Consider the following 15,498-nt stretch of genomic DNA (forward strand, 5'->3'; position numbering starts at 1 on the left):
CCTCACCCCCTTCTTCAACTGCACAATGGGGAGAAATGTCGTGCTTTCCACACAGGATTAAGAATTAAATAAAATATTGGGTGGAAAGTGCTCGGCAAGGTACTTATTAAACCTTTTCCCGTGTTTCACTAGTGTCAAACGCATGTATTATCACAGAGCTATGGCTGTGCCAGGAAAACAAACGGTGGACAGCAGGCCAATCCCTGCAGCTCTCCAACACCGACGACGGCTGCAGACTCGGTTCTTCAGGTTACAACAGCAGTCTGGAACCGCCAACCTTTACACTAAACTTGCTTTGTTATTTTTTTGTGGAAAATACTTCCTGAGTTGTACCTTCGATACCACGACGAGTGATTTACCTTCCGGGAGAAGACTGTAGGATCTAGCCCCGGTTGAACACCTGTGCTTCCGGGTGTGTTCATCTCCTCCCCACACCTGTCTGCTGGTTCCTCCCACCAGAGCCTGAGAAGTGGCCCTGCATCCCCACGGCCACTGCCTGGCAGAGGCCACCGCAGCTGCCATGCGGAGACAAGCCTCCTGTGGCCACTCTGGCAAACAGGAACAGCGACATGTCCCACCCTAGCTTCAACCATGGTATCCTCGGGCCAAACAGGGAAACAAGAAAAAGGAACCTAGTCAAAGGCAGGCACATCCTGAACTCTTTTTCTCTCACCGAGAAAACCACTCAGGAAGATAAAACCTAGAGCACACACAGTTCACAGTATGACCCACACTTCTTTGTCCTTAACATTGAAATACGGAGATTCTTCACTATAGAATTTCACTAATTGGTATTTAAGTATTAATAAAAAGCAATATATAAAGTATGAATAGATGTGAAAGTATAAAATATACATTGTTTAACGCAAACAATTATTTTAAGTTTATAATTTTATGATAAATTAAAATTTCTCATTAATGGATAAGCACAAACTTTAATATTTTGGACTACATAATATATCGGGGTTATTTATTACTGCCCCCTTTTCAGGTATTATTCACTATCATTCAAATAAAAATTGTTTCCTTCTGTTTCTATGTAAATCTGACATTTACATGTAGTGAAAAGGGGGGAAAGTTTACTTAAAATTTTCAAGTAAAACTTTTAAAAACTCTCAGAAGTTTAACAACACATCACATTTTGCTCATAAGCACAAAATTTACAGGCAAAAGTTGCACATAAAGGGTTTATTTTAAATGTTTTAAGGATAGGATAGAGTTACATCATAATTATAAAAATTACTTACAGAATTAACAGATTTATATTGTTTATACTTCTAAATGCAGAGAACAGGGAACTGTCTACACATCGTATAAAATAAAATTAAAATTAAAAATGAATTCAAGCTTGAAAGATGAGGTCATTTACCTAATTTTAAAATGCAAACACGAAGACCTCTGAACTATACACATTCGTTCGAACTGCACTGATGATGGAGAATACAGAGAGCGCAGCATTTCCAAGGAACCACAGACATTTTGACTGTAATTATTTTCTGTTATAATAATTGTTCCTGTTTTGTCTTTGGAGAACTTTCTTTTTTTTTTTTTTTAAGACAATCAGCTGAAGAATGTTTTCAGGCACTACAATTTGTGACAATCAAAAACAGTCTTCTAATGGGTCCGCAGCGTTCAGAGAGTCGAGCCCAATGCACTTCGGGGTTTGGCACATAAAACAACAGAAATGAAACCTGGTTTAGAAGCAACTGCGATTGTTTCAAGAACGCACAGTCCCTTCAAATGCTGCATGACATATACAACTGGAAAAACCGCCTTCTGTTGGCACTACATTTGCTTCACCAGTGCATTTTTACCCTACAACCACTAAAACAGCACAGTAAGCAAATATACAGAAACTGAAAACAAATAAAAAACAAAGATAGAAAACAAAAAACCTAAATATATTTAACATGCAGTTTTAGTTAGTTACATTGAACATTCTACTTAGAATAGGGCATGCAAAAAAGGATGGTCTGCTTTTAGTTTTCCTTTGAAGCTTTACGTGGCAGCCGGACTTCACACACGCACACACACGACACGATAATACTATAGCAGGTCAATGAGAAAGGCCAATACATTTTATACACAGATTCATGTCTTGTGTTGTCACAAGTCCCATGGTAATTTTGGAAATTGATGTTGTATTCCTAGAACAAGGAACCAACATTCAGATACCAGGAAAACGCAAGCAACGCATGCAGATCTGCAACATGAGCCTAAACGCAGCCTGAAGTACTCGGCTAGGGAGCAGTTAGTCACGGCGTTAGGAAGTGTGGTTGAAGCCACCGAAAGAAAAAACAACGGGAAAAAAATGGAAAAACAAAACCCCTTCCCCTTCCTTCAACCCTAAAGGCAATAAATGCAACAATGATCAAAATAATGGTACCAGTCATCGCATGTCACATCCATCCGGAGTGGCAGATCACGTGGAATTCAAAGCTGCTAAAGGTACTCGCAGAAAAACCACAATGCAAGTCATCAATGCGAGAAATGTTTCAGCTGACCCAACCCTCAGGGTACCTCCAAATGACTCTGCTTTTAGTCTGAAGTCACCGGGCCCTCCCTGTTCACGCGGTGCACACTGGGTACACGCACTCTCTGGGCCACACGTGGCCACTTGGGCTTGGGGAGCTGGGCTCGGCCTTGAGATTCATATGCAGGGACTCTTACCAGAGCCACTAGGAGAACAGGTGCCAGGCGACACTTGTTCCAAGCACAGGAGAAACATCTAAGACTTGGGTACTCACTGAATGAAGAAGCTGGCCTCTGGCTGCCCTCAGTGAGGCACTGGGCACACTGCACAGAACGGGGGTGCTGGATTTACATGGTGCGCAAGGTTCCTGTCCCCCAGCACAAGGCACAGCCTTCCTCCAGGCGACAACAGGCAGCACGCGAACCACGCACCGCGTGGCCCTGAAACCACAGAACCTCTTAACAGCACGAACAGCCACGGAGGACACACAGAACTCTGCTGTTTGACAGTGAACGCACTGAGCTTTCTGCCTAAGTTCTAAGTAAGATTTTCAATCTCCACAAAACTGATCTCACACACTGCCCTTCTCCTAGCTTCCAAGATGCCAGGGCTCACTCAAAGTGACAGACGGACACTTTGCTACGAAACAAACCACGTTTTGCAGTATTTTGGTTAGAACAACCTTGCAGGAATAAACCAGGAAAGAACTCTATGGCTAAGGGCTGTTGTCAGTCACACCTGCAAGCCAGTGCAGGTGGCTGACCCTGATGTGGCAGGACCCACCGAATGGAATGAACCCCCATCAACAGCAGACCACGGGCAGGAACATGCAGCACCACGGAAGGTGTCAGGAGATGCAAGCTGTTACTTGTCTAGACAGTCTTTGCGGGAAAAAGTCGAGGGGAAAAAGCCTTCTGATCATAATCATGTATCAACAATAATAGTAATAAAAATAAAGGTGCCCCAGAGAACTTGTTAGGAGACAGTAACACCATTCTCAAACTTACATTTCTAATATAGAAGCACTATGTCCTTCCAGGAACTTACCAAGTGCACATAAACCACTGACGTACTGGTGCCTTTTAAATCCGTGAACTAAAACCCAGATTACTAATTTGTACAAATGATGGATCAAATGTGCTGTCCAAAATACACCTGCATTACACTATGTGGACCAAGTTCCTGGGCTTTTCTTAAAAAAAAAAAAAAAGTATTTATATTAAAAAAATGTAAACAAAAAATGTAAAAAACTTAGAATTAAAGGCAGCCTTTTACCCAGATTCCTAACTGTTTTCTAAAATTCTAGTATGGGTCATTAACTGTTCATAAGTGATTCATGTTTGGACTTATGGTTCAAAGCCTCCGCATTCAAATGGTGCTCTGAACTTCTGACTTTCAAGATGAGCTGGATGTCCCTATGTGCTTCCTGTGCCCAATTTTAAATAAACAGCAGTAATATACTAAATATGAATGACCTGGGTCAAGTACTCCTGTTAAACTGGAGAAAATTATTTAATCCCCACCCCAAACCACAGAGAAAGGACTGCCGATGAAGTGTGTGTGTGTGTGTGTGTGTGTGTACACAGATCTATGTGTATGTGTATATATATATTTATATTATATATGTATACACACAGATATAGATAGGTAGGTAGATATAGATACATATATTCAAAAAAGGCAATTAACAAAAATACCAAACTATGCTTGCATTGTGGCAGCAGAATAAGAGTTAAGAGTGAGGGGAGAGTGGGTGAGATCTGTTACAGGTTTAAATGACTATGACACTAGCTTAACTTTTACCAGACTTGCCTGTAACTCCCTTCCAAACAGACAGACTTCCTTGAAGAGGAAGGAGTTCCTTACACAAAATGCTTTGTGTTCACATAAATCTGTACTGTTCAGAACAAAACCAGTTCTGCTGGCAGAGATTGTGGGTTCGCAGGGACATTTAAGCTTTCATTAAATTGGAAAGCAATCAAGTCTTTATGTCTACAAATTATACATTTAATAGTTCCACAAATTTGGCAAAGTTCATGATGACATCTAAGATGTTTTCACCAAATCGTAGACATAAATGTGGAAGTCATCATCAAACTTGATGAAATAGACAGACGGTTTGGCCTCTACTTGGTGAATGACCATGCCAGTCCTCTTGGAGCCGTCCTCTTTGGCATATTCCACTTGCTTGCCTACCAGGCTGTCCACAACTTCTCCTGGCTCCCTTTCTGCTGGAGGTGAATCGTCTGTATTTAAAGGGTGGGGGAGAAAAATTGAGTCAATTTTTAGATTATACACTAACTTACATGACTATTTAAATTTTTAAATGTTTCTAATATCCTGAATTCACCTGGACTTTTGACACCAAGGGTCAGCAAACTTTTCCTTCTATGGCCAGACAATAAATGTTCGGCTCGAGGGCGTATGGTCTCCATATCAACTACTCAGCTCTGTTGCTGTCACATGACGGCAGCCAGAGGTGACACAAAAATGAACGGGGCTGTGTGCCAATAAAACTTAATTTACAAAAAGCGTGCTGACCCCTAAGGTCTAGACGTGTAAACAATTTTGAAAACCACAACCAGAAGTTACTTTTGCTCATATTTAATTACAGCGATAATTATGTGACGAGGTTAAGGACGAAAAGGAAAGGGCAGGAAAACACCAAACACAGTCAACCTTCGAATAACCAGAGGCTTGAACTGCGTGGCTCCACTCGCGCACGGATGTTTCTCCGCAGCGAGCGCTGCCGCGCGGCACGCCCTGCAGCCGGTTGAATCCAGACGCAGAGGAGCCACAGACACGAAGGGCTGACCACGGGTTCTAACAGGCAGATTTTCAGCCGCACAGAGGGTCAGCATGCCTAACCCCTGCACTGTTCAAGTCAACTGTAATTACACTGACTTCTTAAAAATAAGTTTCCGTTACTCTGAAATATAATTTCCAAGCAGACAACACCTGCTGGAATCACTGGGCGTGTGCGACACACTTGAAATACCTAAGTACTCCCGGCCTCATCCTGCGAATCCTTAGAGCTGCTTTTTCCTCGACTTCATTTCATTACACATGGTCTTTCTAAACAACCCAGTTTCCAAATAAAGAGATTTCCCATTCTATAAAAATAGGTGCTAAACAAACGCCATCCCTAGATTAATTACAACTGAGCCTGAGTGGACTGCGGGCGCACCTGTCCTTTTCAGAAGGCCCCCAAGGAAATCTGAGCGCTAGAAAGCGTGCTCACACCCTGTGACCTACTGAAAGTTCCGTGAGTTCCAGGAACACACATAAAATGAGAGCAAATCACCACCACCAATAAAACAGAAACACAAGTACAAAAAGGGGAGGGAGGGAGGGTGGAGCTGGGCAGTTACAACTCTATAACCCCTTATAGGTCCCGAGCAACTCAAGCTCCTCCACGTGGCAGCAGAGCGCCTTCAAGTGGGCCGACCAGCGGTGCCGGTTTGCCCAGGACAGGCCATGCTGACGCCAGTCATCCCGGCACACAGGTTAACGGGGCCTGTTTTGATCTTCACGCGTATCCTGGTTTGGACCACACCACGTGTCTGTGTCAACAGGAGACTGCCTCTCTGGTTACAACACACCGTCTCACTGAACGACACAATCTGAAGCCTGCTGTTTGACGCCTGGCACTAGTAAATCGCAAACACCGTAACAGGACACCTGGAACACTGTGACCAGGCCTTCCACAAAGGGAAGTAAAGAGGAAAGCTAAGGTTCGTTCTTCAAACCTTCTCCTCCCTCAAGCAGCAGCATCGCACCACCACACCTTCATGGCCCCACATTTATACAAAGGAACTCCAAATCCATGATCGCCACTCGTTCAGGAGCCGTGAGTGATGAAGCAAGGGACTCACAGGCCGCTGCAGAGCTCGCTGTATCAGATCACCACTACTGCTTCCAACGGCAAACAAAGCTCCATACCACTTGAAGGAAGGAGTGAGAGGACACAGATGTGACTGGTAATGCGCGGATGACCGCCTGCTTTCTAGTATCAAGTCAACAGTACCTACACTTTGAATATTTGTTAAAAAACAACTTCGTACAGGCTGGAGAAATGCTTTTAAGAAATGCTCTCAAAATTAAACTCCTGCCTTTTAAAACACTTTCCATTACACATTTAATAACAAGCATATACAAACTTCAAGAAAAAAAAACTAAAAAGGTAGCAAGTCAGGGCCAGGGGAGCCCATAAGTTCATCAACTGGCTTGTTCACTAGAACTGGGAGAAAATAAAAAAAGGAATAAAGAGAGATGATGTCGCATTGCTAACATACACAGTGTCTGTCAGCCATCTCTGTCCAAGCCCAAGGCTTTATGTGCTTGAGGAAAAGCTACCGAGTAATTTAAAAAACAAACAAAAAACCCCAAAAATAGGTTTACCCAGAAATGAAATTAAGAAAATAATTCTATTCACAAGAGCATCAAAAATAATAAAATACTCAGGAATATATTTAAGTGCAAAACTTACACCCTGAAAACTACAAAATGTTGTTGATAGAAAAAATATCTCAATAAATGGAAAAACATCCCAAGCTCATAGGTCAATGGCTTAACATCGTTAAGATGGCAAAGCTACCCTGTAAACTGATCTACAGATGCACCAAAATCCCTATCAGAATCCCAGCTGACTTCTTTGCAGAATTTGACAAGCTGATTCCAAAATTCGTATGAAATTGCAAAGGACCCAGAACAGCCAAAACAATTCTGAAAAAGAAAAAAGTAGAAGGATTCACACTTCTTGATTTCAAAGCTTCCTACAAAGCAATGTAATCAAGCGTGGCACTGGCATAACCACAGATCTATGGACAAACGGAACAGAACTTCAAGTCCAGAGATACCCTCATACATCTACAGTCAACTGAGTTTTACCAAGGGTGCAAAAATCATTCAACAGGAGAAAGAATAGTCTTTTCAAAAAATGGTGATCAGACAACTGATTGCCACGTGAAAAAGAGAGAAGTTGGACTCTGATACCACAACAGAAACCAAAAATCAACTCAAAATGTATCAAAGGTTCAAATGTAAAAGCTGAAGACCTACATGTAAGAGCTAAAACTTTAAGATTCTTGGAAGAAAACACGGGGTAAATCTTCATAACTTGGGTTTGACAAGGGCTTATTATATACGACAGCAAAAGCATGAGCAATGAAAGAAAAAACAGGTAAGTTGGACTTCACCAAAATTAAAAACTTCAGTGCTTCAAAGAATACCATCGAGAAGGTGAAAAGACCACCCACAAAATAAGAGGAAGTGTCTGCAAGTCACGTCTCTGGCAAGACTTGTCCCTAGAATGTCGACTCTTACAACTCAGCAGAAAGACAACCCGACTGAAAAACGGGCAAAGGAGACGAGCAGACGCTTCTCCAACGATGCATAAATGGCCACAAACATGAAGATACCTGGCATCTTCAGTCATCAAAAAACTGAAAACCAAAACCACAGTGAGACAGCACTTCACTACCACTAGGATGGCTCGCATCAAAAAGTCAAGTAACAGTAAGCGGGGGTGAAGACGCGGAGAACTCAGAACGCTCAGACACCGCTGCTGAGGATGTGTAACGGTGCAGTGACTGTGCAGCTCCGCCTGGCAGGTCCCTAAATGCTTCAGCATAGAGTGACCGCCGTGCCCCATCATCTCCACTCCCAGGCATGTACCTGAGAGAACTGGAAACAAGTGTCCACTCAGAAACGTCTACACAAATGTTTATGGCAGCATTTTTTGTAAGAACCAGAAGGTGGAGAAAAATCAAATGTCCATCAAAAGAGGAATGAATAAGTAACAGTAAAACTATACAAAGGAAGTGCATTTCACCATAAAAAGCAATGGAGTACTGACACAAGCTACAACGTGCATGAGCCTTGAAAACACTACGCTGAATGAAAGAAGCTGGTCACAAAGGACCTCACATCACATACTCCATTCATATGTCCGAAGTCCAGACCAGGGAAAGTAAATTATTCTTAGCAAAAGGGTAAAAAAATCTCACAACCTATGCTTGGTGCCTGACTGAAAGAATAATCACTCACTTATCCCCAATAATTAAAAATTTTAAATGTACCTGCATAAGAGTTAATCAAATATCTTATTCTAAAATTCAAATTCCTCTTGAATTATCAAAAATTAAAGTTGTCAATCTATACTTACTAGAATCCGGCATAATGCGAAGGTCGCCTTCTTTATAATCATCTAAGAGCTGGTACATGTATAAGACAGGGTCTTTCTCGTAGGTGATGTAAAACCATGTGTTCATTATAGGGGCGCGTGCTAAGACCATCCCCCGCCATTCGTCTTTAGAGCCATCCTCGGTTTCAAACATGTGCTCCACTGCTTTGCCAATCATTGTGTCGGCTAGGTGTGCATCACTGATTCGAGATGTTGCTGGGGACAAAAAAGCAAACAGTGGTTTACAAAGGGTTTTACTAAGCATGTACTGTAAAGACTCACTTATTTACTCAAGCAAACAATTCTGAAAAACATTAGCAGGCATCAGAATCACCTGGAGGGCTTTGAGAAGGACAACTGCCGAACTCACTAATGTCAGTCCAGCCCAGACTAGACTCCATACAGCTCTCCTGTCCCAAGTCAGTTACAGAGATCGCCTGCTTTCTTTATATTTCTCTGAACTCGTCTGCTTTTGATACTGTATCTATGTTAAAACTTTTATTTATTCAAGGTATAAAGTGGGCTGTCACCGTTTAACAGTTAATTACTCTAAATTTTGAGATAATTATAGACTAACACAAGAGTTCCAAAAACAGTATTGTTCCCATATACCCTTTACCCACCTTCCCTTTATAATAATATCTTATATTAGCCATAACCATAGACCAATTTTAAAAACTAAGATACTAACCTATTTAAGGCACAGGTTTTTCCTCTTGCCCCTACAGTCTACTTTCCACAGTAATCAGAGTGATCTTTGTGGCACTTATACCAGACTGTGTGGTCATTTGCTTAAAATACTCCAGGCACCTTCCTTTCATAATCCGAGTAAAAAGCCGTTTCTCCCAACCCGCAGCGTCCGAGCCGCCATGTCCTGCTGGCCCTCTGCCCCGTCCTGTCACCTTCCTCCTGACCGCTACACCTCAGCAACACGGACATCTCCTCCTGGGATGCACTCGGGCTGAGCACAGCCCCCACATCCTCAGGGGCTGGCTCCTCCTGGGCAGGAGCCCTCCCAGAGGCTCTCCAGGACCACCCCGTGAAAACTGCTCCACCAATCACAGTCACCTCACCCAGTTTTATTTCCTAGTAACATCAACCATTGTCTGCAGTTATCTTGTTTTACGTGTTTGTTTTTGCTTTTAGCCTGCACAGTAATGAAGGCTGAGGTCTTTCCCATCTTGTGGCCAATACTGAGATCACAGGGGTTCAGTATTTGTTGTATAAATTAATTATTTCAGAGGAGAGCAGGATGTTCTAGACGGCCTGTGTGGTTAGGAGCGTAGGCTGCCCCACTGGTCTATCAATAGCCTTCTGCAGTCCTCTAGTGAGCTAGGTGAAAAATTACATGCTTCATTAAAAAAAACACTAGGAAAACTACAGAGGGTCCTACCGATTTTACGGTTCCTCTAGTCACGTTTTAGACAATTATCTTAAAAAAGCTTAATGCTTCCGTCTTACTTATTCATGAGTACTTTCTATTTTTGTCAAACTTAAAAGGAACAAAGATTAGAATTTCTTGGTAAAGATACTGCTATCCAATTTTATCAGACAACTCTGAACACATATGGTGGTTTTCTTCACTGAAGTACACAACAATTACCAAAAATAACACAGAATTCCCCACTGTGCATGGCCCTAAAGCAAAATCCCACTAGTTTCTTCACACCAGAAGTTCTCAAACTTTTTGATCTCAGGACTCTTTTACATCCTCAAATTTTTTTCAGGATCTAAAAGAGCGCTTGTTTGTATGAACAATAAATGTCTGTATTAACTATTTTAGAAATTATAAATGACAAATCTAAAAATACATAAACATTTAAAGATATACCTACATAAACATTTTTAATGAAAACTAAGTATATTTTCCAACAAAAATTTAGTGAAAAGAGTGGCATAATTTTACATCTTTTTAAACCTTTAAACGTCTAGATTTTAAAAAAGACATCAAGATCCTCAGTTCTGTTTCAGCACTTCAATCTGCTGTACGTACTTCTGGCTGATGTATACAATCACTACGATCTCCTGCTGAAAAGAGGACTATTTTATTATTAGTCTTCTCAGGTAAATTTAGGTTTTCTTCTCTGGTACTGTACCAAAACTCAAAAGTGGAAGCTTTCCTTAAAAGTTAATTGCAATGTAGAATATGAAATGGTTATCAATAAACTCCTATCATACTATTAAATTAAAACTCATTTGTCTCCAGAATGCGTTAAGGACTCTTACAACTCTACAACAAAACGAAACAAAAACAATCACATAACCCAATCAAAAGTGGGCAAAGGACCTGAATAGATACGTCTCTGCAAAGATGACACCAATAGCCAAAAAGATGTGTAACATCACTCATCAATCAGAGAAATGCAAATCAAAACCAACACAAAATAACAAACGTTGGTAAGGACGTGGAGAGGCTGGAGCGTCTGTGCACTACTGGTGGGATGTGAAACGTTACAAACACCATGGAAAACAATATGGGCTCCTCAGAAAACTAAACACAGATCTACCATCTGACCCAGCAACTTCACTCCTGGGGACAGACCCAAAAGAGCTGAAAGCAGGGTCTAAAGAGACATCTGTACACCCAGCGTCCACAGCGGCACTGTTCACAAGAGCCAAAAGGTGGGAGGAACCCCTGTGCCCAACAAGACAGCTGGGTAAACAAGATGTGGTGCACACATGCAGTGAAGCATCAGGCAGCCTTAGAAAGGGAAGAAATCCTGTCACATGCTGCAACATGGATGAACCTTGAGGACACTATGCTAAGGGAAAGAAACTAGTCACCAAAAGACACATACTCCATGGCTCTACTTATGAGGCACCGGAAGGAATCCAATTCCTAAACACAGAATGCTGGGTGCGTGGGTGCCAGGAGCTGAAGGCGGGAAGGGGCAGCTGTTCAATGGGGATGGAATTACAGATTTTCACGATGGAAAAAGGTATGGAAATTGATTCCATAACAATGTGAATATACTTAACACTACTGAACTGTACACTTAAAAATAATTATGGTAGTAAATTTAGTGTTTTGTGTTTTTACCACAACAAAACAAAACCATCTGTTGATCTTTGAATGGATCTTTTACCAACACATAATTTGGCAATATCATGCATTATTCATACAGAGAATATTATGTTCATTGAGTTCTGCTGATCTTCCAAATAGTGGGAACTCCACTTTTTAACTGAGAAAGAATGAAGGTGAAAAGGGCAGATTATATCTTAACATTATTATGGAAATTAATTTTGACCTCACAAGCCTCCTGAAGGGGCTTCAGTGAACCTCAAGGGTCCACAGATTCCACTCTGGGAATCAGAACCCTGTGCCATCACAGGCTTTTGACTTGGCTTTTCTCTCTACCTTTAGCTTAAGGAAAACAAAACTAACTTCAGTCTAAGGTACTGCCTGAAGCAAATGAAGAAAAGACTGTTTTCTTGCTACACGGAACATAAATGAAGGTCAAGTAATTTTTCAGACCAGGTTTCTTCGGGAATACTACAGTTACCTGTTAATTAAGTTAGGCGTGTGACGTACTGCTGGTCTGCACAGAGGCGTCTGGATTTTTTTTAAATTGCTCTTTGTTTCACAAAAGCAATCCATGTCTCATGCTGGAAACTGAGATGGCCCAGGACTTGAGAGAAAAATCCTTCAATCCCGTCACCAGAGATATGTACGTATTTTTGGGTATTTTGTTTGGTCAAGTCACTTTTTTATCAAAAACAAAAAACAAAAAACCTCTGTTCTATGATTACAAAACAGCGGACCAACACAGGTCATGCAGCAAGACGCCGGACGTTTCAAACGACCCGGGGTCTGGCCCTTGGAGGGTGAGAACTGAAACTCTGGGTCAGAAGAGAACGCACGAAAATGACTGCGTACAAATAACTGATACAAAGGTGTGGGTAATATTTTTTAAGTCCTGAAGGTATCACCAAGGACAAACTTGTTCTGCTCGCCGCACGGCAGGCAGGCCAATAAATTGGGAGACGAGGTGCTGGGGGGCAAGGAACACCGATTCTAACAGAGAGGACAGCAGACTAACATCTTGGAGAACCATCCTCCTCAAGTCACAATACAGGGTCCTTGTATAATGAAAAAGGGGGGAGGGGTGTGGTTGGCTGGTGCAAACTTCTTGCTGCAGGAATCCTTTGTTCCTGGGCCAGGTCATGGTGCTCCCGTAAAACCTCCAACCAACCAAAGGCTACCCTCTATTCTGCAACTTGTTATCTTTATGTGCGTGCAGAGTGTTAATATCCTTAAGGGTCAGAGTCTTGAGAACAGGCTCTGTTTACCAGACAGGCTGAAGGCAGCATTCCTTTACAAAAGGTGCAGAGCCAGCAAGAATAAACCCAGAAAAAGGGCCCAGTGGTTAAAACCAAAGCAACAGATCCAATATTGAGTCAGGTCTGCTCTCCTCTGTGACAAAGGTTAAGACTCTCCAGTGTTGGTCTCGTGTGTGGGAAACGGACTGGTATCAAGACTGAGAGGAAAGAAGATGCGACTCGTGAGGAAGGATGAGGTGTTCAGTTGCACTTAAATAGACGGAAATGTTCAAAATGCCCAAAATTTACTAGTACACAATTAGTTACCTTTGGTAAAATTAAAGATTTAATTAAAAGCAAGAGTCCTGTGAAAACTGAACTATATACACACAGGACGAAGACAGACAGCATTTGTTATTAAAGGGAAGATTAAAAAGTAACTTGCTGCTCTGGCAAAGAATTACTGTGCCAGGGAAGTGTGTTCCAAGAACACGACGGCAAACGCAAAGGGGCAGAAGAGGAGGGGTAAGCGGCTTCCTTTCACAATTTGGTCCTAACTTCTATCTTCCAAGTCTGGATTTGCTGAGGCTGTATTTGCAAATATATAGGCTTTTAAGAACAATTCCAGAAGCATAAACCAGTATTCAAGCAACAGGAGCATTAATCATAATGATAATGATAAATAATAAATAATAATAATAATAAAAACATTTCAAAGTAAATACTCAGAAGAAAGTAACATTAAATCTTAAAAGTAAAAAATCTTATTCTTAAAATAGAATCAGCCATTATTACTTAACTGATACCTTATGCTTTAAGGAAACTAAGTTATGCAAAACTGATTTGTATGACATTTAAAAAGCCATTCATTTCCCACAAACCTTGTATAAACAAGTCTTTAAAAATGTAGTATAATAAAGCTCACGTTTTGGTTGCTTAAACTTTGGCTGAAATAATTATGTCATAATACACGATGAAAGATATACTTCATATAGAGATTCTAAAATAAATGTATGGAATTTCTCTTAGCTGTTATAATGCATTGAATATCTGAGCTAATGAGAAACAGTCTTACCCATCAGAATCCAGAAAAATAGTGAGCACAATGTGGGAAATAATCACGTTAGAAATGATCAGACTGTAAACTTCTGGGGAACGATTTTGTCCATCTTTATACTCCTCCTAGTTCCTTGAGCCGTAGTTTTAAAACACCTGCTGGTCAGTTTTTGTGGGTTTAGGTGACAGATTTAAATGTGTATCAGAAGCACTAATGCTCCACTCCAATAAAAATAAAAATACCAGTAATGCAAAAGCATAATCAAAAAGCATCCATTTCAATAATCACTTTAAAAGCATATAGTAAAGAGAACTTACCAACTCTATCAGGGAGGACTTCAAGCGCAGAAACTCTTTCATCTTTATTAAGTTCTAGTCCATAAACACAGTCAAATCCATCGTATTTTATAAGATACAAAGAAGGATTTACAGGCACCTGGTCCAGAACGGTTCCTTTCCACTGGGTGACAGGGCCATTCCCCTCTTTCCACCCATGCTGAATCCTGCAGCCTACGATGTTCCTCCGGGGCTGGGAAACAGGTTTGCTCGGCCCCACACTGCTCCGATGTTTTCTGTATTCACACATATACACACGTAAGGTATCATCTCAAAAGCATGCACTCCTAGACCCAATACAACTACTGCTGGCGCGCATGCTCCCGCCACAGATGACCCCGTCCTGCGCTGGCTGAGGCCGCCGCGCTCTGGGCTCAGCGCGCTCCAGGGGCCACCTCCCAGTCCCACAGCCGGGTGGTGGGGGCGCACGGGGGGCCTTCTCTAGCAATAGGGGCTTTCCTGTGCACCCTAACTGTGGATAGGTAGGAAAAAATTAGGCAGTAGCAACTTAGGCCCTAAAATTAAGCAACATTTTTCAGCTTTCTGAGTTTCCTTTAATTTGAATCAACTCACAATTATCCAAATTAACCCCAAAAAAGACAAGGACTGGCTACATCATTACACATGCACATGGCTCTATAAAATACGGATCCATTTCTCATCAAGAGAAATGGGTAACTGTGTGAGTTCACCCATTCTAATATGCACGTAATTCTGCCCCCACTGGCTTAAATAATAAGAATAAACTAGACATTTAACTTTTCCTTAACCTGGACTCCAGGCTGGCTTATACGCATGCATTCATTATACCATCATTACTTCTTTAGAAAACATATAATCTTAAACACTTAAATTTGCGATATATATATATACTTAATGTAATTTTTACTGGAGCAACACCAAACTAGAACTCTTTCTCAATTACAAACAACTGGAAAACCTACACACAGTGTTTACAAATAATACCCCTGGCCCTTGAAATCAGGAAAGCAAACCTTCGTTTCACGCAGAAACCCAAAGACTAAGGGCAAGACTTGGCTTGAGCGCGGGCTGAAGGCCAAAGCCAGCTGGCACGGGTTGTGGACGCCGCTATACGCCAAGAAGGAAGAAACTTAGGAAGCAGACAAGAACCCACGCTCGCACGTCTGTGGATGTGAAGCTCTCACCTGGTGCACCCCGAGTGAAA

General features: G+C 41.6%; 1 protein-coding gene across 5 annotated transcripts in view; it reads right to left on the bottom strand.

Moving 5' to 3' along the window:
• Positions 1 to 1,173: 1,173 nt before the first annotated feature.
• SPIN1 (spindlin 1) overlaps positions 1,174 to 15,498 on the bottom strand; it is a 66,740-nt gene continuing 52,415 nt past the window's right edge. For all 5 annotated transcript variants that reach the window (XM_072952773.1, XM_072952774.1, XM_072952770.1 and 2 more), the window contains 3 exons: positions 14,295 to 14,548; positions 8,640 to 8,873; positions 1,174 to 4,719 (listed from right to left, as the gene is read on the bottom strand). In XM_072952773.1, coding sequence (XP_072808874.1) covers positions 4,520 to 4,719; positions 8,640 to 8,873; positions 14,295 to 14,548 — 688 coding nt within the window. In that variant the 3' untranslated portion in view covers positions 1,174 to 4,519. The remainder of the gene's footprint in view (positions 4,720 to 8,639; positions 8,874 to 14,294; positions 14,549 to 15,498) is intronic.

Source organism: Vicugna pacos, chromosome 31 (assembly GCF_048564905.1).
Source record: "Vicugna pacos chromosome 31, VicPac4, whole genome shotgun sequence".
Taxonomy (NCBI): Eukaryota; Metazoa; Chordata; class Mammalia; order Artiodactyla; family Camelidae; genus Vicugna; species Vicugna pacos.